At 40.5% G+C, this 23,012-nt stretch overlaps 1 protein-coding gene across 9 annotated transcripts in view; it reads right to left on the bottom strand.

The window, feature by feature from the left end:
- DET1 (DET1 partner of COP1 E3 ubiquitin ligase) overlaps positions 1-23,012 on the bottom strand; it is a 48,706-nt gene that overhangs the window by 15,052 nt on the left and 10,642 nt on the right. For 7 of the 9 annotated variants that reach the window (XM_025437341.3, XM_025437336.2, XM_025437338.2 and 4 more), the window contains 2 exons: positions 16,742-16,933; positions 13,071-13,730 (listed from right to left, as the gene is read on the bottom strand). The exons of 1 other annotated variant lie outside the window; for it this stretch is intronic. In XM_025437341.3, the coding sequence (XP_025293126.1) occupies positions 13,541-13,730; positions 16,742-16,933 (382 nt within the window). In that variant the 3' untranslated portion in view covers positions 13,071-13,540. Of the gene's footprint in view, positions 1-13,070; positions 13,731-16,741; positions 16,934-23,012 lie in introns of those variants that run through there. One more of the 9 variants, XM_025437339.3, reaches the window with a different exon arrangement.

Below are 23,012 nucleotides of genomic sequence, written 5' to 3' on the forward strand. Positions count from 1 at the left end.
GCTCCCCGCAGGGAGCCTGCTTCTCCCTCTGCCTGTGTCTCTGCTTCTCTCTGTGTGTCTCTCATGAATAAATAAATAAAATCTTTAAAAAAAATTAAAAAATAAATAACTCATTGAATCCCACTTATGCATATATATCCAAAAGAATTAAAAGCAACTCAAAGTTGAATTTGCATACTCATGGTCACAGAGGCACTATTCACAATAGCCGAGAGATGGAAGCAACCCAAGTGTCCACTGATGGGTGAATGGATAAACCGAGTGTGGTATCCACATATAATGGAATATTACTCAGCCTTAAAAATGAAGGAAATTCTGACTCAAGCTACAATATGCACAAACTCTGAGGACATTATGCTAAGTGAAATTAGCCAGTCACAAAAGGACACAGGAAAAGACAAACGCTGTTCGATTCCACTTACATGAGGTTATTCAAGTAGTCAAACTCATAGAAAGCACAGTGGTGGTTGCCAGGGGCTGGGCAGGGGGAAATGGGGAATTATTATTTAATGGCTACAGAGTTTCAGATTTGCAAGATGACAAAGCTGCAGAGATTGGTCGCACAGCAATGTGAATAAATTTAACAATACTGAACTATACGTAGAGATAAGCTGGCAAGTCTTCTGGTTTGTGCTTTAATTGTACAGTTAAAAAGTGAAAAAAGACCTCATTGAAATTTTTTAAGAAATACATGCTGATATTAAAAAATTACAAAGATAAAGGAAATAAGCTTGCTTGCTCTCCAGAGGTAACTATCATTAATAGCATCTTCATATGCTTTCCAAAGTGTTCCATGACTCGGTGAGCATGTATATATTTATATCTAGGCTGACTTCAATTTCAGTACAGATTTTAGTTGGTTTTTATATCTTTACAAAAAAATGGCATCACACTAGACACAGTTGTTCAATTGCTAGGGCTCACAGAGCTTTCCAAATCAATAAGTATGGACCTGCCTCGTTATTTTCAACAGCTGTATCAGATTCAATTTTATGGACATTTATAATTTATTTTGTCTGTTCTCTATGATGCACAGTTAGTAGTTTCTAGTTTCTCATAATGAAAAACCTGCAATGAAATAGCCTTGTACATATGTCTTACATACGCAAATGTTTTGCCTTAATATATAAAATTTAGCTGGGTTTAAAAAATATGAACATTTATCAAGACACTGTTCTTTTGTCCTTTAGGGAGTCTGAGTCAGCTTACTCCCCCACCAATAGTGTGGGGAGGGCACTCTGCGTTCTTGACAACACGGGGTCATCATTTAACCTTTGCTAATCTGATGGGTGAGAAGAAAATACTGCGAACATTTTCATGTAGCTCTTGTCCATGTGTATTTATGTTTTCTGTGAACACGCTGCTAATAAGATTCTTTGCCCATTTTTCACTTGGGATTGTTCATCTTTTCATCATACATTTTCAAAATGTCTTATGCTAAGGAAGTCAATCTTTTGATAAATGTATTGTCATTTGTCATTTGATTTTGTTTTGATAATTTTTGTTATATATAAGTTTCTATTTGTATGTATTCAACTTTATTGGCTCCCCCCACCCCCCGTTCTGAAAAGGCGCTTACTCAATGGCAGGATTATAAACCGAAATCGAGAAGACAAAAGCACCTAGGTAATCACGGATCCACTCTGTGAGGGGGTACTTGTCTTTCTCTGACCTTGGCCCTCCACCTGACGCTCCCAGAACCCACTCTTCAAGAGACCCATAGAAATGTACCTGATTCCCACTCCAGCTCTTTTCATTCTGCCTTTTCAGAAAATGGATATTTTTCCAACACAATACTTTTCAACCTTCTAAAACTCATCCCTCTATTTGGCAACCTGGACAATCTCATGTCCTGTCCTCCAGGATTTTGAGATGTATCTCAATCATGAATCCTTCTCTTCTACATAACCTCATCAGAGATTTTTTTTTTTAACTCTCTACAATTTGTCATGTGAAAACTGACACTTTTTTTTCATTCTCTCAATAAAAATATCAACTTGGTTTTTTCAAAAGAAACTTCCTTCAAGATTCTAACATGCCCACTACTTCAGTTTTATCTGTAACCCACCCTGAGTTGACAGTCACTTTTCAGATAAGCTTTATTCTTAAAAAATGTAACCAGACTGACATTCAAAAAAAATTTTTTAACAACTGACTTTGGAAAATAATCTAGAGGCCATTTATTCTGAGTAATACATCCTTCCTTAAGGACACATTTAAAACTTCATAAACCCCCTCCCCCCAAAAAAACCTTTAAAGAAAAATGAGAAGAAGCTGAGTTTGAAAATCAGCATTCATTTGATTTCTGTGTTCCCCCATTCAGAATATTTCCAATCTCTCCCTTTTTTATTTTCCTTTTATTAGAAACATAGACCCCTCTCTGTTCTTTCAACAATTAATTAAAGCTAAGTGACAGTCTCCTCTCCTAATCCTGGAAAGTTAATTACTAAGTTTGGAAGAGAAACAGTAGTTGAAGACCAGGAGATCTCTGGTCTCAGGAAGATGAATGGGATGTGCAGCATGGGGCCTAAGAATCCCGCTTCTGCCAGCAGAACCAGGCAGCAGTTTCAGACAGCTGCCCTGTGGTGCTGTAAGTGCTCCCTGTGGGGGACAGAACTTCATCATCAGACATAGTTAAACAAGGCACAGAGAAGGCATGGGCTCCCACAGCACAGCAGTCCACCCCGTGGCTCCTTCTTCCCAACTTCGCACTCAGACACCGGTTACCTGGTGCTTCATTGATGGTGCGATGGGTGAGCCAGAGGGATGCCCAGGCACCTCTTTCTTTCACAGGTAGGGAGATAGGTAGGCATAGACATACCTCACATTATGGTATTTTTCCGATACCCTGTGTTCACATGGCACCCCATGTCTAGCAAGTTTATTGGCACCGTTGTTCCAATAGCATTTGCTCACTTTGAGTCTCTGGGTCACATTTGATAATTCTTCCAATATTTCAAAGATTTTCGTTATTATATTTACTAGGGCGATCTGTGATCAGCGATCTTTGATGTTATGTAATTGTTTGGTGTGTGTTCTGCCTGCTCCGTCTACCCCCCGCCCCCGCTCCTCAGACTTCCCTGATCCCCAAGACACAACAATATTGAAATTAAGCCAATTAAAAACCCAGCAATGGCCTCTAAGTGTCCAAGTGAAAGGAAGAGTCACACAACTATCACATTAAATCAAAAGCTGGAAATGATTAAGCCTAGTGAAAGGAAGGTGTGTTGAAAGTCTACATAAGCCAAAGGCTAGGCCTCTTGCCCCAAACAGACAAGTTGTGAATACAAAGGAAGAGTTCTGGAAGGACGTTATAGGTGCTACTCCACTGAACACAAGAATGATAAAGTGAAACAGCCTTATTGCTGATAAGGAGAAAGTCTTGGTGGTCTAGACAGAAGATCCAACAGTCAGGACATCCCTGAAGCCAAAGCCTAATCCAGAACAAGGCCCTCACTCTCCTCAATTCTGTGCAGTCTGAGGGAGGGGACGAAACTGCAGAAGACAAGTCTGAAGCTGGCAGAGGTGGGTTCATGAGGCTTAAGGAAAGATTCTCCAGAAGATCTAGAGGAGATCATTCACGAAGGTGGCTCCACTAAACAATGGATTTTCAATGTGGATGAAACAGCCTTCTATCAGAAGATGCCATTTAGGACTCTCATAGCTAGAGAGGAGAAGTCAGGGCCTGGCTTCAAAGCTCCAAAGGATGTGTTGACTCTATCATTAGGGGCTAATGCAGCTGCTAACCTGAAGTTCAGCCTGTGCTCACGTGCCATCCTGAAAATCCTAGGGACCTGAAGAATGATGCTAAATCTCTCTGCCTGTGCTCTATCAGGAGAACAACAAAGCCCAGACAGTACATATGTTTACAACATGCTGTACTATGTTTTTCAAGCCCACTACTGAGGTCTACTGCTCAGAAGATTCCTGTCAAAATATCACTGCTCATTGACAATGCACCTGATCCTCCAAGAGCTCTGACAGAGATGTACAGAGACTCATGTTTGCACACCTGCCAACACAATGTCCATTCTGCAGTCCATGGACCTAGAAGTAATTTTAAATCTTATTATTTAAGAAATGCATTTTGTAAGGCTATAGCTACCACAGATAGTAATTCCTCTGGTGGATCTGGACAAAGTAAATTGAAAATCTGGAAAGGATTCACCATTCTGGCTGCCACTGAGACCACTCATAACTTATGGAAAGAGGTCAAAATATCAATATTAACAGGATTCAGGAAGAAATTGATTTCAACTCTCATGGATAACTTTGAGGGGTTCATGCCATGAGTGGATGAAGGCACTACAGATGTGGTGGAAATAGCAAGAGAACAAGTATTAGAAGTAGAACCTGAAGAAGGACAGAAGTGCTGAAATCTCATGATCAAACTTGAATGGGTGAGGAGTTGCTTCCTGTGGATGAGCAAAGAAAGTGGTTTCTTAAGATGGCATCTATTCCTGGTGGAGATGCTGTGAAGACTGTTGGAATGACAACAAAGGACTTAGAATACCACATACACTTAGTTGAAATAGCAGCGCAGGGTTTGAGAAGACTGACTTCAATTCTGAAAGAAGTTCTACTATGGGAAAAATGTTATCAAATGGCATCACCTGCTACAGAAAAATCATTCGTGATATGAGAGTCCATCAATGCAGCAAACCTCATGTTGTCTTATTTTAAGAAATTGTGCCAACCTTTAGCATCCACCAGTCCAAGGCAAGACCCTCCACCAGCAAAAACATTATAACTCAGTGAAAGCAGTGATGATAGCATTTTTTAGTAATAAAGTATTTTTTAATTAAGGTATGTACACTGCTCTTTTGGGCATAATGTTGCACACTTAACAGACTATGGCATAGTGTAAACATAGCTTTTTTTAAATTTTTTTTTAAACATAGCTTTTATACACACAGGTAACAAAAACATTCATTTGACTTGCCTTATCGGAGTATTCATTTATTTTCTTGCAGTGCTATGGACCTGAACCTGCAATCTCTCCGAGGCATGGCTGTATTTGGAAACATTTTCAGACTAGAAGCTCAAAGGTTGGGTCTCTGGCTTCCAAATTCTTATGTTCTTAGTTCCTGACACTTCGTAGGTCCTCAATAAATTTCAAATACATAAGTGAACAAGTAAGTCAATCAACACACCAGTGTAAAGAGAGAAATATGTGGAATATATTTTCAACCTTTAATAAAAGATACTTTTGTTGGTCATCCTCCTTATAAGGGAGGGAGTGGATACAGAAGCACAAAAACAGCAGAATTTCCTATTAATGTTATTGGTAATCAGTAAAATACCAGTTTAGACCTATCTATATCCAGACCTATATAAATTTAAATTAATTATTACACAGGATGCATTACAGTTTTACCTGCCACTAACTAGTAATGATGAGCACATCACTTGGTCTCTCTGAGATCAGTTTCCTTATTTATAAAATGAGGATAATATGGCATTTTTCAAATACAAGGTTTCATATTGCAAAACACACCATTATTTGCATTAATTATATATTATTATATGACAAATTACTCCCAAAATTCAGCAGCTTAAAACAACATTTATCTTACACAATCTCTGAGAGTCAAGAATCTGAAAGTGGTTTGGCTAGGTGTTTTGTTGTTGGTTTTTTTTTTTTAAAGATTGATTTATTTTAGACAGAATGTGTACATGAGCAAGAGGGGCAGAGGGAGGGAGAAAGATAATTTTTTTTAAGATTTAATTATTTGGGGGGGAGGGGCAGAGGGAGAGAAACTCAAGCCGACTCCACACCAAGCGTGGCTTGGCTGAGTGGTTCCTATTCAGAGTTTCCCACAAGGCTGCAGTCATCTGTTGGCTTGACTGAGGCTGGAGGCTCCACTTCCAAAATGTCTCTTTCACATAGCTATTAGCAAGAAGCCAAGTGAGTCTCTCCAGAAGGTTGCCTGAATATCCTCATGACAGCTGGTTTCCCCGAGTGAGTTGATTCAAGGGAAGTAGAGTGGATGTGGAAGCCTAGCCCTGAAATGCCTTTTATAACCTAGGCTTGAAAGTGACCTGCTCACACTTCTGCTGTATTGTAGTCACACAGAGAAACCCAGATACAATGTAAGAGGGAACTACACAAGAGCATGAACCTAAGAGGTGGGCTCACTGTGGGCCATCTTGGAGGCTGGCTACCAACGATGTGCCACTAACAAACAAAAAAGAACCCAGATAATTATACCATGACAATGCTTTCTTATTAGTTGGAACTACTATTTTATACTGTATTAACCATGCCTTTTATTTTTGATGCTTTGACATGTTAGGATTTCACTTACTAGGGACCACCCCTCCCAGAGTTAGCTAATTCCTAGAGAGAGTAACAACTCCCCTGGGAATGTGACTTTCTATGCAAACCAATCAATACAGAGCCAATACCCCCAACCACCTCCTCTATAGTGCTCTTACATCCTGGGCCACTATCCAGCTGCCCTAATACCTCAGAGCCAAGTATCAGACAACTAGGGACAGTCACTACGTTCCAGAGCCCATCAAAATTATTCCAATTAGCCAATCCCAAACCTACTCAGCTTGCCTTGTCTGTTCCTTCCTGTAGAAACCACAATAAAGGCTCTCACCCACATTTCCCCCGGCTCCCCTTATCTCCCGAGTGACCCAGGTGCTTCCCCATAGAAGCAAGTCATCCCTCATGACCTGTTTCTAGAGGCCTGTAAGTCAAACAGACTTCTTCCCTTGTGACAGTCACTTCCATGTCTGTGTTGGATTAAAACAAGTCCTAGTACCCCTAAAACATATACTTATCCAAAGAGCATTTCAGGCTGGCTTTTTTTTTTTTTTTTAGAGGCATTAGGGGCATGTTATGAACCCCGAGTCATCAGCACTTCTCATTTGACTTCAGCTATAGTTTCACCTTCTTCCTATTTGGAATCATGTGGCCCCTGGAAGTTAATCAGCTTCTGTTCAAAGTCAGCATGAAGTTTCTGACAAATTGGTTCACACCTTAATGATTAGTCCTGTGCTTTGCATGAATCGATCACACCAGGCCTCTTATTCGATTAAAACTTCTTCCATTTATTCCAAGGCATGTGATAGCTTTCCCTTCATTCATGTGCCTTGTTGGGTGTTTGACAGGCAGTCCTTTTGCACGAATCTCAGCATGTCAATAAAATCTCATTTGCCAGTGGTTACCTTGCTTTCTTTCTTAGTTCCTAAAAGCCCTTGACTGCATTTTGCAAAGAGATACGGCCTCATGTTCATTCCTTCAGTGCAAAACTTTACTTCATTGAGACCAAAATTAACCACACTGCTCTGCTTCCATACTTTTCTATATACAAAATAACCTTTCAAAAAAAAAATAACCTTTCATTTCAGTACCAAATCACAGCATAATTTTTTCTGGAGACATTTTAAATAGCATGTACATTTAACACACATGGTATTCACAGGGCATTTACTCAACAGGGATGTGACAATAAGAAGAGCATGCCCAGCCTTCACATGCACAGGTGACAACAGTAGTGATGTCAAGTCATGGTCTAGCACCACCGATAAGACATCGGTATTAGACATGCTCCAATGCTGAGAAATGTATCTCAGAATGGATGAAACGAAGGAATACCTTCCAGCACAAGGTGCTTACATAGCTTCATGCCCCATCGTAAATGCTTAATACATGTTCACAATTGACAACAATAAACTCAGCAAACACGGCTCCTCTAAGTCCAATGTGTTTGGCCGCAAAGAGGGCTAGGGATGTTCTCATCTTCTCAGACGGGGGTATGCTGGGGACAGAGGCCATAGCAGCAGAATGGCACCACCTCCAAAGCCAAGCCACCAGTCTCCTGTGCAGGGTGGGTGTGGAGAAGGGGCAAGTTTGTGTTTCTTGGTCAGCAAGGAATGGAGAGGCACTACCAGGACTGGGTGGTCTCTGTGATATTAAAGAGGCATTAGGGATCCCTGGGTGGCACAGCGGTTTGGCGCCTGCCTTTGGCCCAGGGCGCGATCCTGGAGACCGGGGATCGAATCCCACAACGGGCTCCCGGTGCATGGAGCCTGCTTCTCCCTCTGCCTGTGTCTCTCTCTCGCTCTCTCTGTGACTATCATAAATAAAAAAAATTTTAAAAATTTAAAAAAAAAAAAATAAAAAATAAAGAGGCATGAGCCTCCCACACAGATCAAGCAATCTAGAGAGAGAAAGGCAGCTAGCATGTATTGAGTACTTACTGTATGAAGAGCTTAATTAATACTCATTTAGTGCTCATATCAGCCCTACAAAGTAAACATCAGCCCCATATTACGGAGGAATGGAAACTCAGTAAAGTTCTTTTATCAAGCTCAGCGTTTGTATTGGCTGCACTTGGGGTTCCTGGGGTTCTTCTGTCAGGACACCATGGGTAAAGAATGAGCCCCACTATGTATGTCTCTCCTCCTACATTATTTCTGCCTTTGGTAATCAAATGTCTTATATGATGGAGAGAGCCATCAAAAGTTTTTTGTTCTTTGTTTTTTTTTAAACAGAGGTTTATAGCTATAAAGGGTATACACCGAGCAGATGAATGTTGTAAATAAAATTGCCCTCTGGAACATCAAAATCACTTAATATGGTCAATTCCTTTTGAAGCACGTAGCACAGAGAACTGTTATGCTGATTACCAATAATTATAATCCATTCATTAAGGAAAAGTCTCTAAGGGCTTCTACAAAGGAACACTTCATGGATGAGATGGAGTTACTCTGTGTACTTGAAAATAATGAAGCTATCGTTCTTTTAAAAATTATCTAATTTAGGCTTTTCAATGATTTACACTGTGCTTCTCTACAAGGACTCAGAATGAAAGAGGTTTTGCTAAATTTAAATGGAGCCTTTCAAAGGTCCAGGGCAGCTTGGCACTGATCGTTGACATGCCAGACCCTGCAGAGTAGGGAAGAGAGGAGAGTTTCAGGAAGAATTAAATCTGAAAGATATATTCCCAGAAGTCTCTACTTTTCTTAAACATTTTGAATGCAAAGAACTTGTTTCTCCAAAGATTCTTGAGATTCACTGGATATCTGTAGAGAGAAGGCACTAGAATTTACCAAGAGTGGCCTTAAATTCTTTAGAAACAAAGTTAATATGAAGACACAGAGGTTGCGAAGTTCATATGGGTCAAGTGCTCAATGGGCTGCATGCTTTCTCATTTTAGTTACATCCTTTCAGGTACAAGAGGCCACCTGAGGTATGGATGCAGGGGGCTCTAGGGGAGCCAGGAATCTCACAGAAATCAAAGAACAGGAATCACAGTCAGGCCTTTTCAAACCCAATCTAAGAACCTAGCTGGCAGGAATTTCATGAGTCTTTCCCCAGGGGACTTGCCTTTCTCTTTGCATCTATTACTTTGCTTTCAATTATAAGAAACAAAAAAACCAATTCGAAGTGGCTTAAACAGTATGGAAACTTACTGTCTCACAGGACTGGAAATCCAGCTGTAGAGTGGGTTTCAGGGTTGTGTGATCCAGTCAACCAACTATGTCATCTATGATCTGGGTTCTTTTCTCTCCATTCTGCCCTCCAGGTTAACTTCCTTCTCCGGATAACTTCGAACAGGATCATAGGGCGGTGGAGAGTGGAACTTGGGCCACACGGTTCCTCACTGACATTTTCAAAAGAAAGGGTTCCCCCAACAGTTCCTCTACCTCACAGTATCACTGACCTGATTTGTCACATGACAATCATAAACCAATCCCTCCTGCCAATTGCTATCGACCAAAGTTCTAGTTCTGGTCACTAACAAGGAGTACAGGATTACCATGACTGGTTTAGATTGCTCAGGGCACATCCCCAGAGTGAAGTCAGAGGTGCGAGCAGTGCAGGGAGTGGAGGGGGATAGAAAAAAAGAAAATTGAAAACAGTTCTTAAGTTTTTGCCTGAAGTCAATGGGTAGACACTGAAGCCATATAGGAATTCTTGAAGGAAAAACAGGTTGGAGGTGGAGATGGGTGGATGGGATCAAGACCATTGCTTTGGATGTGGTTTTGAAATATCTATTAGAGGGGCAGCCCCAGTGGCGCAGCGGTTTAGTGCTGCCTGCAGCCCAAGGTGTGATCCTGGAGACCTGGGATCGAGTCCCGCGTTGGGCTCCCTGCATGGGGCCTGCTTCTCCCTCTGCCTGTGTCTCTGCCTCTCTCTCTGTGTCTCTATGAATGAATAAATAAAATCCTTAAAAAAATAAATAAAAATAAAGGGTTACAAAAAAAAAGAAGTATCTATTAGATATTCAAATGAAGATGCCATGTAAGCCATGGGAATATGAATTTGGAGGTGAATGAAGAGGTCAGGGCTGGAGTTATAGTTTTGAGACTCATCAGCATATGGATAGAATTTGAAACCTGGGGAATGGAAGAAATCAATTAAAGAAATTATATACAGAAGAAATGAAGTGAGGTTCCAAGGCCAAGGGCAGGGGTACTTAGCATCTAAACATAGAATCGAAGAAGAAAAGACAGCAAAGGGACCAAGAAGCAACAATCAGCAAGATAGGAAGAAAACCAGAAACATGTACTCATGGAAACCAAGAGAAGCGAGTGTTTCTTGATTAAGAAATGAATCATGCCTGGGGCAGCCCGGGTGGCTCAGCAGTTTGGTGCAGCCTTCAGCCCAAGGCGTGATCCTGGAGTCCCAGGATCGAGTCCCACATCGGGCTCCCTGCATGGAGCCTGCTTCTCTCTCTGCCTGTGTCTCTGCCTCTCTCTCTGTGTCTCTCATTAATAAATGAATAAAATCTTTAAAAAAAAAAAAAAAAAAGAAAAGAAATGAATCATGCCCAATGATGGGAGGCTGAGTAGAAGAGGGACAGGAGATGAGTGCTGAACTGGCAACACGAAGTTACTGGTGCCTAGACAAGTAGTTCCAGTGAGTGTGAGCACTACAATCTACCTGCAGTGGGCTGAGGAAAAATGGGTGGTGGGGTGACAACATTTAATTTCAACAACTCTTCCAAGAAGTTTTTCTGTGAGGGGTAACAGAGAGATGGGTGATAACTAAAGGTAACTAAAACAGAGGCCAAAGCAGGAAAGATCCTAGAGGGCATCTAATGCACTGACTGAAATGACCTATCAAGAGAAAGATGCAGAAAAAAATCATTGCAGGAGGGAGGACATTGAGAAGTCAAGAGGAGAGAGGACCCAGTGAACTGGTAGAGGAGTTGGCCTTTTATAGAAGCAGGGCTCTTTCACTCTGGAAGGAGTGCATATGCAAGTCACATGGTTGATATGGTATTTTTTTTTTTTTTCCAATTGTTTCTCTTGCTGTCATGGAGTCAGTAGCAAGGTGATCATGAGAAACAGGAGGGGTTTTGAAGAGAAACGAAGGTGTCAATCGGCAATTCCAGGGAGAGGGAGAGTAAACAGACAAGGAAGGTACATGAGGATTGCTCAGTAGGCAGACATGATGAAAGACCTAAGATTTGACTAGGAGAGTGGATGAGTAAGGTGGAAGTATGTACAAATTAAGCTTCAGAAAGATTAGGGAATGGACCCAGGATCACACAGCTAATGGGTGGAAGTGGGGGGATTCACACTGAGACCCCAGCAACTTCACACTCCATGCTCCTTCCATGCTGCTGAGTCCCTCAGGTGCAATCGAGCAACCCAGTGCAAAGATAAAGCTGCAGGTAAGGTACATCTACAAAGGAAGATTCTCTGAGTCCCACATATGTGTGACTGCTGTGGGACCCTGATGTTGTTATAACCTTTGAAGAATCAGTATTTCACCCTTCCCGATGCCCAGGGATGTCATCCTCTCTCCCATTCCCCTTTGGATTACTACCACTGGTCTGTCAGCCAATCTCCAGTCTCTAGTTCCCCCAAACCATCTTCCAGGCTGCTAACGATGGTCTTTGTGAAATTCGGAGTAGGTCTTCCACTGCACAAAATTCTAGCACTGTGCGCCAGACTTCTGTGATTCAGTCACATTCCCCTGGCCTCCCCCATAGCTTGTGTTCAGCCGTGTTAGTTATCATCCCAATGGCCCTGTCCATGCTAGTGTGTCTTTGGGCATGCTGGAGCTCTCCCTGAAATGTCTGTCCTCTGCCCTGGTTCACAGGACATGCTTCCATTTATTCAGCTCCAATGGCCCTTCCCCAGGATAGCTTTCCTTCTCCACCTCTCCTTCATCCTCCTCCACTATCTCCAAGTAACCACTATGGGGGCTTTTGTCATTTTGCACTAGAATTCTCTTTATTTGTCTATTTCTCTCTTCATCCTTCACAGAGTAGCACAGCATCTACCTGATTCATAGTAAGTGCTCAAATCCTGTATTGAATGCCAAATGAAAATGAATTTAGTTGTTCAATATTGAAGATGATGAAATTAGCTGAACTGCTTTTAGTGGGAATCAGTATCTCATATTACATTTGTCATGTTCCCAAGGGATGTCAATCTGGATGGCAGAGGGATACAGAATCCATCTGTTTGCATCCATGGCTCCTTTCACAACCTGCTCTGAAACCCAGCATTTCCAGGCTGCTTTCAAAGTCAGATGTTACTGAACAAGCTTACTACATAAACAGTGGATACATTATGCAGATGAAACATAAACAGCCTGACAAGCCCACTGGAGAACACTAGCTGAGACCATATAGAAGGGGGTGGGCTGGGGCCCAGCAAGCATCTGTAGGAGCTGCAATGGCTCAGCCGTCCGGGCACAACCGGTCTGATCTCTTTAGAGACGCCTGGTGTCTGCCAGCTAGAGCTCCCCAATCGCCGTACGTGCCACACAGTGTTTGTATCTGCTATGGCCAAAGAGAACTACTCACTCTTCCACCTGCATGACACAGATGGTACAGATGGGAGCATGCTTCCACATGACAACATACAATTATGCCCAGTTCCTCCAGCTGTAACAATTACCAGGAGAAAACCCCAGGGAAGAAAACAGTCCTGGCAGAGAACAATCTTCCATGCAGGCACACACCACTAAGTTCTCCCAAGGGTGGCCGCTGGAGCCGTGGCCTCTGGCCCCTTTCACAGTCCTTCCCAGAACCCACGGATGTGAGAAGCATTTGGTGAGATCAGGACATAAGGCAATCATCAAACGGGATATATTTAAGTAAGAAAATACCAAGGCTTTATTATTATTCTTTTTTTATAAAGACAGCCCTGTTGTTGGCTACGTGGAAAGGATGTACACAGTCCCTGTGAGTAAACAAGACATCCCTGCTTCAGACTGCATACCATAATGCCAAAGAACAGATGCCAAGGGGGAAGGGGTAATGCTCTCATCTTCATAGCAATAAAATGCAATATAAAACAAAAATTAAACAGACTTAATTAATGCTAGACATTCCCACAAGGTAAAGACCAGATGACTTTCCATCAATCAGTAGTAGTTGGATATGATAAAGATTCTATTAGACTGAGACACCCTCACTCCTCTCTCCGACTCTCCCCATCTGAGGTATTACAGTCTGGAACCAACAAAGCTGGTAGTCAGGAGCTTTTGCTTCAGAGTCCCCTTGAGATGAGAAGGGGGGAATGTCTTGGAAGACCAGATAACCGGACTTTGGTGAGGCACCTACGTGCAGCAGTGTCGCATATGGAAGTTGACAACATACTCAGCATTAGTCCTCTGCACTGAAATAGCGAAAGGCTCAAAAGGGTGAAAGGTGAAGGCAACAAGGCGTCGCACTGTGTGGTTGATGGGGCGGCCAAGCAAGCCTGCCTGGATCTCAAACTTGAGCAGACCAGAGTCCCGGGCATAGAACCTAAACAGAACAAGGAGAGAAAGAGAGGATGGTACAGATATTCACCACCATCTACAAATCTGCACAGCACAGGAATGTGGCAACTCATTTTTTAATCTTACACTATCTCCTCTTACATCAGCCCCAAGTTATTGGAACCGCAAAACTGCCTTTGAGCAACTCATTTTATGCACAGGGTCATTATGAATTTTACTGTGCTGTCCTGAGTCATTGGATTATTTCTCTTTCCCAAGATGACCCTTAGTTACAGCCTTAACTACAGCTTCCCCTTTTCCAGAAAAGCTGACCCAAGACTGTCTAGGCCAGGGCTAGAAATGAAATTAAGCCACATGTATACTTTTAAATTTCCAGGTAGCCACATTAAGAAGGTTAAAAAGAAAAAGGTGAAAATAATTTTAATAATATACTTTATTTAACCCAATCCTGGTATCCAAACCTGTAACCCAGGTAAACAAATATTAATGAGATATTTCACTTTTTTTTTTATTAAGCCTTTGAAATCTGATGTGTGACACTTAAGCATATCTCAACTTGGACTAGTCACATTGTAAGTGTTTAACAATCCACACGTGGTGAGTGGCTGCTATACACGACAATACAGATCTCAGCCCATATTTGAGTTTTTCACTTTTAAGAATAAACTCTTACCAAGCGGCCAGTTAGCTTAGTGGGTTAGAGCATGGTGCTAATAATAATAAATTCTTTTAGAAGGTTCCTCTTTCCACAGATAAAAACAAAATACTAAGTAGCCTTTAATTTTTCATCTAATACTTCCATTCAACCTCATACTTTAAGACATTTTCCCATATGTAAAAATAAACACCCTAGGGTATTGGGAACTAGAGATGTTCAGTGGGGTTGGGGCTGAATTAGGGAAAGTCCTAGAAAATGAAGAGCTTTGAACTATAGAGCTCTATAACTTCCCTTTTGGAAAGCAAACACACGGTAGACATAAAGATATTAATAGCCTCTGACTCAGTAACTCCATTTCCAAGAATTTACATCCTCAGAATTTAATTTAAATGGAGAACATAGTGTATGAATAAAGACAGCTACTCTAGTGCAGCTCCAATGTAAAAATTCAGGACATAATTAAGGTTCAGTGACAGGGGACTAGTTCAATCAATTGTGGTACAACTAACTGAGGGAATAATATGCCGTCATTAAGACTCTAACTCTGAGGACTATGAACAACATGAAAAAACATTTCTAAAAGAAAAGCAGACTACAAAGGATGATGCTAACCAGGATGACAACAATATACATGTAAGCATGCATACTGACAAAGACCAGAATGGAATACATAATACAAGTGTTCAAGTCATGGCATTTCTTCCTCCAATGCCTTTAATATCCTCACATTTCTCATTTTAAATTAAAAATAAGTGAAAAACTCCCTTAGTTAGGGGCAACAGCCACTTCCAAATTTGTTACTTAGCTTATTCTTTTCAAATTAGAAAGGTAGGTTAGAAAGGAGAGGAATGTATCCCATGCTACTTTGACAATATCACATGAAGTCCATGATATGCTTTTACATGGGAAAACCATATTCACCTTACCCACACAGTCTCCAACACACAAAGGGCTTGTAAGGTAAAGTGAGTTGTTTGAGCTTCTACATCTAACTACCAGTTCACAGGAAATGTGGGAGAATGAGAAAAATCATAAATACTACTCCAGGGATAGTGTGCAGACACCAGAATGTGGGTAACACTACAGGACAATTTCACTGCAAGGAAAATAAAGAGGGAAGCAGAACCTACAGGATAAAATGGATTTAAGGGAGTAGCGACCAAAGGCAATGTATGAACCTTGTTTAGATTCTGATGGGAACAAATTGGAACCATAAAAAAAATATTTACAAGACAACAGGAAAACGTGAAAATTAAGTACTTGGTGGTCTTAATTAATTTTTGATAATTTTCTTAAGATAAAATAATGGTTGTATTTTTTCTAAGTCTTTATGTCTTAGAAATTCATACCAAAATTTGAGTATAATGCTCTGAAATCTGGGTTTTGCTTCGGAATAATCAAGGGTGGCAGTTGGGGGCAGGGTGTGGTAAGAGATAATAACATTAACAATGAGTTGATAACTGTTAAAACTGGATGGTGGGTATATGCAGGTTCACTATACTCTCCCATTTTATATGTTTAAAGCTTTCTATAATTTAAAAAAAAAAAAAAAGTTAACTGGCTTTTGGAACATGACTGCAATTTCCCAAAGGAAATACCACGAACTGTGATTAACTGTACAGAATGTGTTACACAAACCTATTTAATACACAACAAAGCTGGATCGTGAAACATTGCCTACCACCTTTTGCAGAGTGAAAAAGGCCTTTCGCTCTTCAGCCCAAGGTTCCAGGGACACACATCCCCTGAAATCACCCTGCAGTGGAGGTTTCAGTTACTCTCCCTAGTACCTAACATAGTACACAGAACATCACAAGCTCCCAAAACGGAGAGAATGGGAGACTGGGGAATGGACATTTGTAAGGGAAGGACTGATTCTAAGACATTCTATAGCAATAATGCAGTAGTTTACATTCCAAAATTTCTCAAGTGAGGAAGCAAGGAGTTTCTCCAAAACTGCCTATTTCCCAAATTATCTCTGCTATCTTTTCTACTAGGTAACATGAGGAGATAAAATAATTTGAGTGAAATAAAATTATAAAGTCTCAACTATAAACACTATCATGAAATGGAATGTGGTTTCCTACCCTGGATACCTTTAAAAAGGAACAACACGTATCTGGATTGGATGTTCTGATGAGAAGCAAAGACCAGAACTCCTTCATTTATGAGACCAGGGAGAGCAAAACTCCTTCATTTATGAGACCAGGGCCTACATGATCAAAAGCACTCACATTATAGAAATAGCCTATCCTTCCAATTCGACCCATGAGTACAAGTGGACACAATCACAGTGAAATGAGGTCCAAGAAGAAGAGGTGGAAAGTGGGCCATCTTTAGCCCTCAGACAGTTAGCAGCTGAAGCAGTGACAGTATACCTGATAGGGTGATCTCCACAAGTCTTAGGTCGCTCCATGACAGACACCCACTTGTCATCGTAGCTGAAGAGAGACAGATCAAGGTAGGGGCTACCACTGTAAGACTGGGCACTGATGGGGAGCTGACCCAGTAGTCGGCGTACTGCCTCCGTGTGCCCTCCATACTTGGCATTTACAATAGTGTCTTTAAACCTAAAATAAAGCACCAGTGAGGAAGGCTGTGTTAGCAGGCACACAATGCTGCCTTGGATTTTAAACTGATAAAACACGTCTAAAAACAACTCATTCTGTAAATAGAAATCTAGATAGTGAAGGAAGTCAGACAGAACTCACACATCACAAGTTGGCCTGGCTACAAATATTGTCAAAAAGCAGAAAACAGAATTTGAAATGGGAACATTAAATTACTTTAGAAAAGTTAACAAAGACTTTCCAAACAAGTTTAAAACGAGCATAACTATTCTATGACAACATTTCTACTCAAATCTACTTCCCCCAAATAACAGCTTCACCTTGCATTAGAAAGGAGTTAATAGAGAACAGAGGATCTCCTGGAGAAGAGCAGCCTCTGACTCTTCTCAGGATCAGTGATAAGCCAACTTTCATCAAAACTTTCGACAAATTATTCATTCCTTGTTTCAGGCTCAGAGCTAGCTACCTGTACTCCCACAGAAACGCCAGTATCTAAAGAATAGTAACACGGACACAATCACGTATCTCACTTATTTGTAGTAATAATAACAAAGCAATCATTTTTCACAACTGTCATGAATACTAAATACATATCCCGTCACCAAGTATTTCTACACTTCCAGAAATTTACCCTAAGCAAGCAATCCCATATGCAGAAAAATAGCTGTGCACATTCAATACAGCGTTCTTTATGATAAATTGACAGAAAATTAAAAACCTAATGGAAAACTGTGATTTTCAAAGATTACATGGTAACAGAGGAAATATTTACCATAACGGTAAGTAAAAGAAACAGGATACAGAGCAGCCCCGGTGACCCAGCGGTTTGGCACCACCTTTGGCCTGGGATATGATCCTGGAGTCCCATGTCAGGCTCCCTGCATGGAGCCTGCTTCTCCCTCTGCCTGTGTCTCTGCCTCTCTCTCTCTCTCTGTCATGAATAAATAAAATCTTAAAAAAAAAAAAAAAAAAAAAAAAAGAAAGAAACAAGATACATTCTGTATACACAGTATGATTTAAAAAACAAAGAAAAAAAATCTAGGACTTAAAAAAAAAGACTGGTAGTAATACATCAAAATGATAATTGTGTTTGTGTAATCACATTTTTATTTTTTTTTCTTCTTTTTCACTTTCCTATAGTTTCTTAGAAAGACTGTCCAACTATCAATAATATATTTTTAAAAATCTCTATATCAAAGCAGATCATATGGTTTAAAATTCAAGGGGAAAATATATTTTTAGTCCAGGAAAAAACATAACATCTCATGCCTGAAATTAATGGAATGAAAACTAATGAAATAAATTTTAAAACTTGAATGCTCCCAAATTTGTGGAGACCAGAAAACTTGATGAGATGGATTCTGTCTTTACCATTAACCTCTGATGCTGGATGGAGATCAATAATTTTGTTTCCCTCGAAGACAGCCAAGCTATCAATACTGCTTTTCTGTTACTCCTCTTGAGACTAATTTTCACAGCCTCGGTGTCAATCATAACATTAAATCTTGGGCCAAGGAGAATTTCTTTCTTTCCCTTTTGAATGAGTTTGAATCAAAGATCCTGAGGTTTTTGGTTTTCAGCTGCTTTTCAGCCAAGTTCTAATACTACCTCTCATTTTTTTTTTTTTTAAGATTTTATTTGAGAGAGAGAGAGCATGCACAAGCAAGGGCAGGGAGGGGCAGAGGGAAAGGAAGCAGACTCCCCACTGAGCAGGGAGCCTGACATGGGGTTTGATCCCAGGGACTCTGATCATGACCTGAGCCAAGGCAGACACTTAACCCACTGAGAGCCACCTAGGCACCCCTACTACCTCCTCTCATAATCCACACTATGCCTTGCCTGGCTCACTGGCTTCAAACCATGGGGGCTGGCCGGCCCACAGCTATATGATGATCCTAAGTCAAAGCCTCCAGGACAACCTCTAGGTTGAAGCAGTTTGTCTTCCCCCAGCAGCACCACTACCTCCACTCTCCATGCTCCCCACTGACAAAAAGATGAGGCAGTCTTCCCTGTGATGTCCCCTGGCTCACTCTCACTCTGTCCAGGTGACTCTTTCAATTCATGAGTATTTCTAAATTTGCAGAGTTTATCCTTCCAGCACCACAGAACCTCCTCCCTAGGTATTAGATCCCACAACCTCTCGTATAATCAATTCTTCTTACCTTTTCCTAAACCATCAGTTTCACCCAACTACACAATTTCAGACTATTTCCTGTACCATATTTTGTGATTTGTGTGGAAAACACATTTTCCAGAGGCTCTCTTAGAAAAGGTACATGAGAGGTAATTTTTTGAGAACTTTCATGTCTGAAAAGGTCTTTGTTCCATCCTATTGGATATACAATTCTAGATTGGATATCATTTTTTTTTCACAGAAGGCATGATTTTATTGGCTACAAGCTTTCAGTGTTATTATTAAGTCCAATACCATTCTGAGGACTTATTTTTTGACATGTGAAATGTATGTTCTTTCTGCAAGTTTTTATAATTTTCTATTTATCCTCAATGATCCAAAATTTCATTTTAAAAGATTTTATTTATTTGGGGGGGGGGGCAAAGAGAGGGAGAAAGAGAATCCTTAGCAGGCTCTACTTTGAGCCCAAAGTGGGGCTTGATCTCACATGACCTGAGCCATGACCTGAACCAAAATCAAGAGTGAGACACTCTAGGGGTTCCTGGGTGGCTCAGTTGGCTAAGCATCTGGCTTCATCTCAGGTCATGATCCCAGGGTTCTGGGATGGAGCCTCACGTCAAACTCCCTGCTCAGGCTTCTCCCTTTCCCACTGCTGCTCTGTCAAATAAATAGATAAAATCTTAAAAAAAAAAAAAAAATACTGGTCAGACACCCTACCAACTGAGCCACCCAGGCATTCCCACAATGTCTCAGAATTTCATGATATGCCTCAGTATGGGTCTTTTTCTCACTGGGTACTTGATGGAACTGGAGACAGCCTAATAAAGATTTAATAACTTTTTATCTGAGGGCAAAAGCCATGCTTTACAGCACTTGCCACTTTCTGTGCTGTAAATCCTACTGCTGTGGTCAATTTCAGGGTACCAATGTGACAGCACTGAATGTGGAGCTGTCTGAAGATGAGCAGTAGCACATAACTATACTGTATTTTCACCATCTAGATAAAATATGCATATAAACTCAAGAGAATAATAGTAAAATAACTAGGAAATAATTAATTTTTAATAATGACCACTTTTGGCAACAGCTTGCAAAAATTCCTGATAGCTTAACTGGCTCTTCATGAGCCATTAGGAGCCAGCCCCAACACACCAATGAAAGGTCCTGCCAATCTGGAAATTTATGTTCTTCAGGACCAGAAAACTATTTACATTATTTCCTCCCTGTCATTTTCTCTACTGCATCTTCTGGAAACAACCAGATATTGGACTTCCTGGGCAAATTTTCTGATTTTTTTTTTTAAATCATTTCTCTCCCATTTTCCTACTTTCATCTATTTATTCTACTTTCTTGGAGAATTCCTCAACTATGTCTAACAAAGTTTAAATTTCTGTTCTAGGAATGTTTTGGGGTTTGTTTTGTTTTGTTTTGTTTTGTTTTACAGCTTCAATTATTTCAGCAATTGCAATGTTCCTCCTTTATTTTTTCTACTGCTTGTTTTATTTTGGTCTCTTTCAAAATAAAGATTTTTCTTAAGTTACTCATGATTCTTGGTGTCCTTTTTTTCTTGGACATTTAACCTATAATGGATCCACTTTCACTTATTTTTACTAAAAGATTACTAGGGACTATAAAATTGAGCATATAGAGTCATTGTTCACAAGAAAAAAAATAACTCTAATTTACATACATATTTTCAATGCAGCAAAGCATGACAAGACAGTTAATGGAATATGTTGCACTAGGATACAATTCTGTGGAGGAGATAAAATAGATATATGAATTTGAACATAAGAAAAAACAATGTAAAATTTCAGAAGTATGGGCATAATTGGCTCTCTCCTTTTTATAATCAAATACTGAAGACCAACTACTATGGCATCTAGATTCCCTGGGTTATGTTTAAAGGTGTTGAGTTATACACCATAAACTTATACAATGTTATATGCCAATTGTAGTTCAATAAAGCTGGGGGAAAAGGCTTGTAATAATTTTATTTTTAAAAATCAATATTTAATATACACTGAAAATTGCATCTTCTGCAGTTATTTAAATATAACAGCAAGAACATTTTAAGATCAACTTAAAAATCCATGTGTGAGGCTATCTACAGTTGTTCAAAATATTTTGGTGGTATGATGCAAAATTCTGAGGATCACAGAGCTGGAACCCTGCCTTTCTTTTAAACCTTTATTTTCTCCTCCTGAGACTTCCTACAATTTCACTTAATTCCAGATGTATTCTGAAATAATTCTCAAAAAACACAGCTTCCTCTAATTACTAGGTGACTTCATTCATTCAACAAATACCTAATAAGCTTCTCCCACATGAAAGATACTGGCCTAGGTGCTATGGATACAGCAGTGAATATAAGATAAAAATCCCTGTCCTCGTTTAAGTATACCTCCTAGTGACTTCCTTGATGGTTTCATTCAGCCAGCTGTACTGAGCTTTGTAATTATTGATAATGATCTGCCTGATTTTAAAGTTAATTTGAAAGAAGAAAATTCAGGGGCGCCTGGGTGGCACTGCTGGTGAAGTGTCTGGATTCTTGGTTTCAGCTCAGGTCCTGATCTCAGGGTCATCTCATCCTGATCCAGCCCCTCACTGGGCTCTAAGTACAGAGTCTGCTTGAGATTTGCTCTCTCCCTCTCTCTTTACCCCTCACCTTGCTCTCAAAATAAATAAATAAATCTTTTTAAAAATAATAAAAGCAGAAACATTCATTCCAAAATGAAAAAAGCAAAATCTGATCCATGTTCTGCCTCCAAAAATCCTTCTATGCTGAACAGAAATGCTTATAGGGCAGAAAATTTATGTGAACCAGAAAAAAAGGAAAAGGCAAGTAACCTGTCTGAAAACCAGCATCCATCTATTTCTAATTGAGTACTACCCTTTCACATAAAGATGATGCCACTACATTAATGTACCTGCTTTGTTCATTTTTTCCAGTGGCAGTGATGCTTATTCTGAGTCATTTGTTCACTCTGGTCTGACCTATCTTGAAACCTGAAAACAGATATTTTCCCTAACTGGCTAGAGTTGGAGGAGCAATTTAGTATGTGGCGTCGAATGAGGCATTACAGACTAGAGTGGATTCAGCTTGGGCAAATGACCCAAAGTAACCGTTCATGTCATAATCATGTGCTCAGATAATTCTATCAGGAACTCTAGTTCATAGGAAGACCTGGCTGATGTGGGGTATTAAGTGAGGGTCACCCAGGTGTTTGAAGAGGGACTCCAAGTATGAATATCTGAGGGTCTCTTCTCTGGGTTGGTCATTTTTTTTTCCCTAGGTAAAAAATCTCTAACCTCCTGCCTGAGAAGTATACACTTGGCTGCCATATCTGATAAAGGGGACAGGAATCTTACCTTCAGTTTGTTGGCTTTCACTTAATTCTTGTTTTTAGCATGACAAATCCCATCCTTGCCTCAGCTGTGCCTCATGAATGTGAAACCAGTGCCTATATGGCTCAATTTCTCCAGAGACTAAACCTCCAGCCTCCTGAGAAGGTGGGGAAGACAGTTATCTGGCAGAGCAGGCTTAGAGAAGGGGGCAATGGGGCCTTTCCAGACCTTTACCCAATCCTCCTGCTTTAAGCCTACGTCACAGGTATTGTCAGAGTGACTAGGAGCATCCGATTCCCCAACCCTTTCCAGAGTTCTCTGGAGCAAGGCAACCTGTTTCTTGATGGCTAAATTCTGCAGTCTTAAGTTTTTGTTCTCTGGAGTGTGCCAAGTCATAGGTTACCGCTGATCAATTAGCTTATCAGCTCCCGACACTGATTCAGATCCCTCTCCTGTTGCCAATCATCTCCCGTCTTCAATGTCTCTCCTCTCCCATTCTCTTTGCTCTTGTTAAATGTATACCTCTTACTGCTTTATTGTCATTTTAGTGGGGTTTGGGGATGGAGCAGAGATAAACACATGTGCTCAACACATCAT

Source organism: Canis lupus, chromosome 3 (genome assembly GCF_003254725.2).
Source record: "Canis lupus dingo isolate Sandy chromosome 3, ASM325472v2, whole genome shotgun sequence".
Lineage (NCBI taxonomy): Eukaryota > Metazoa > Chordata > Mammalia > Carnivora > Canidae > Canis > Canis lupus.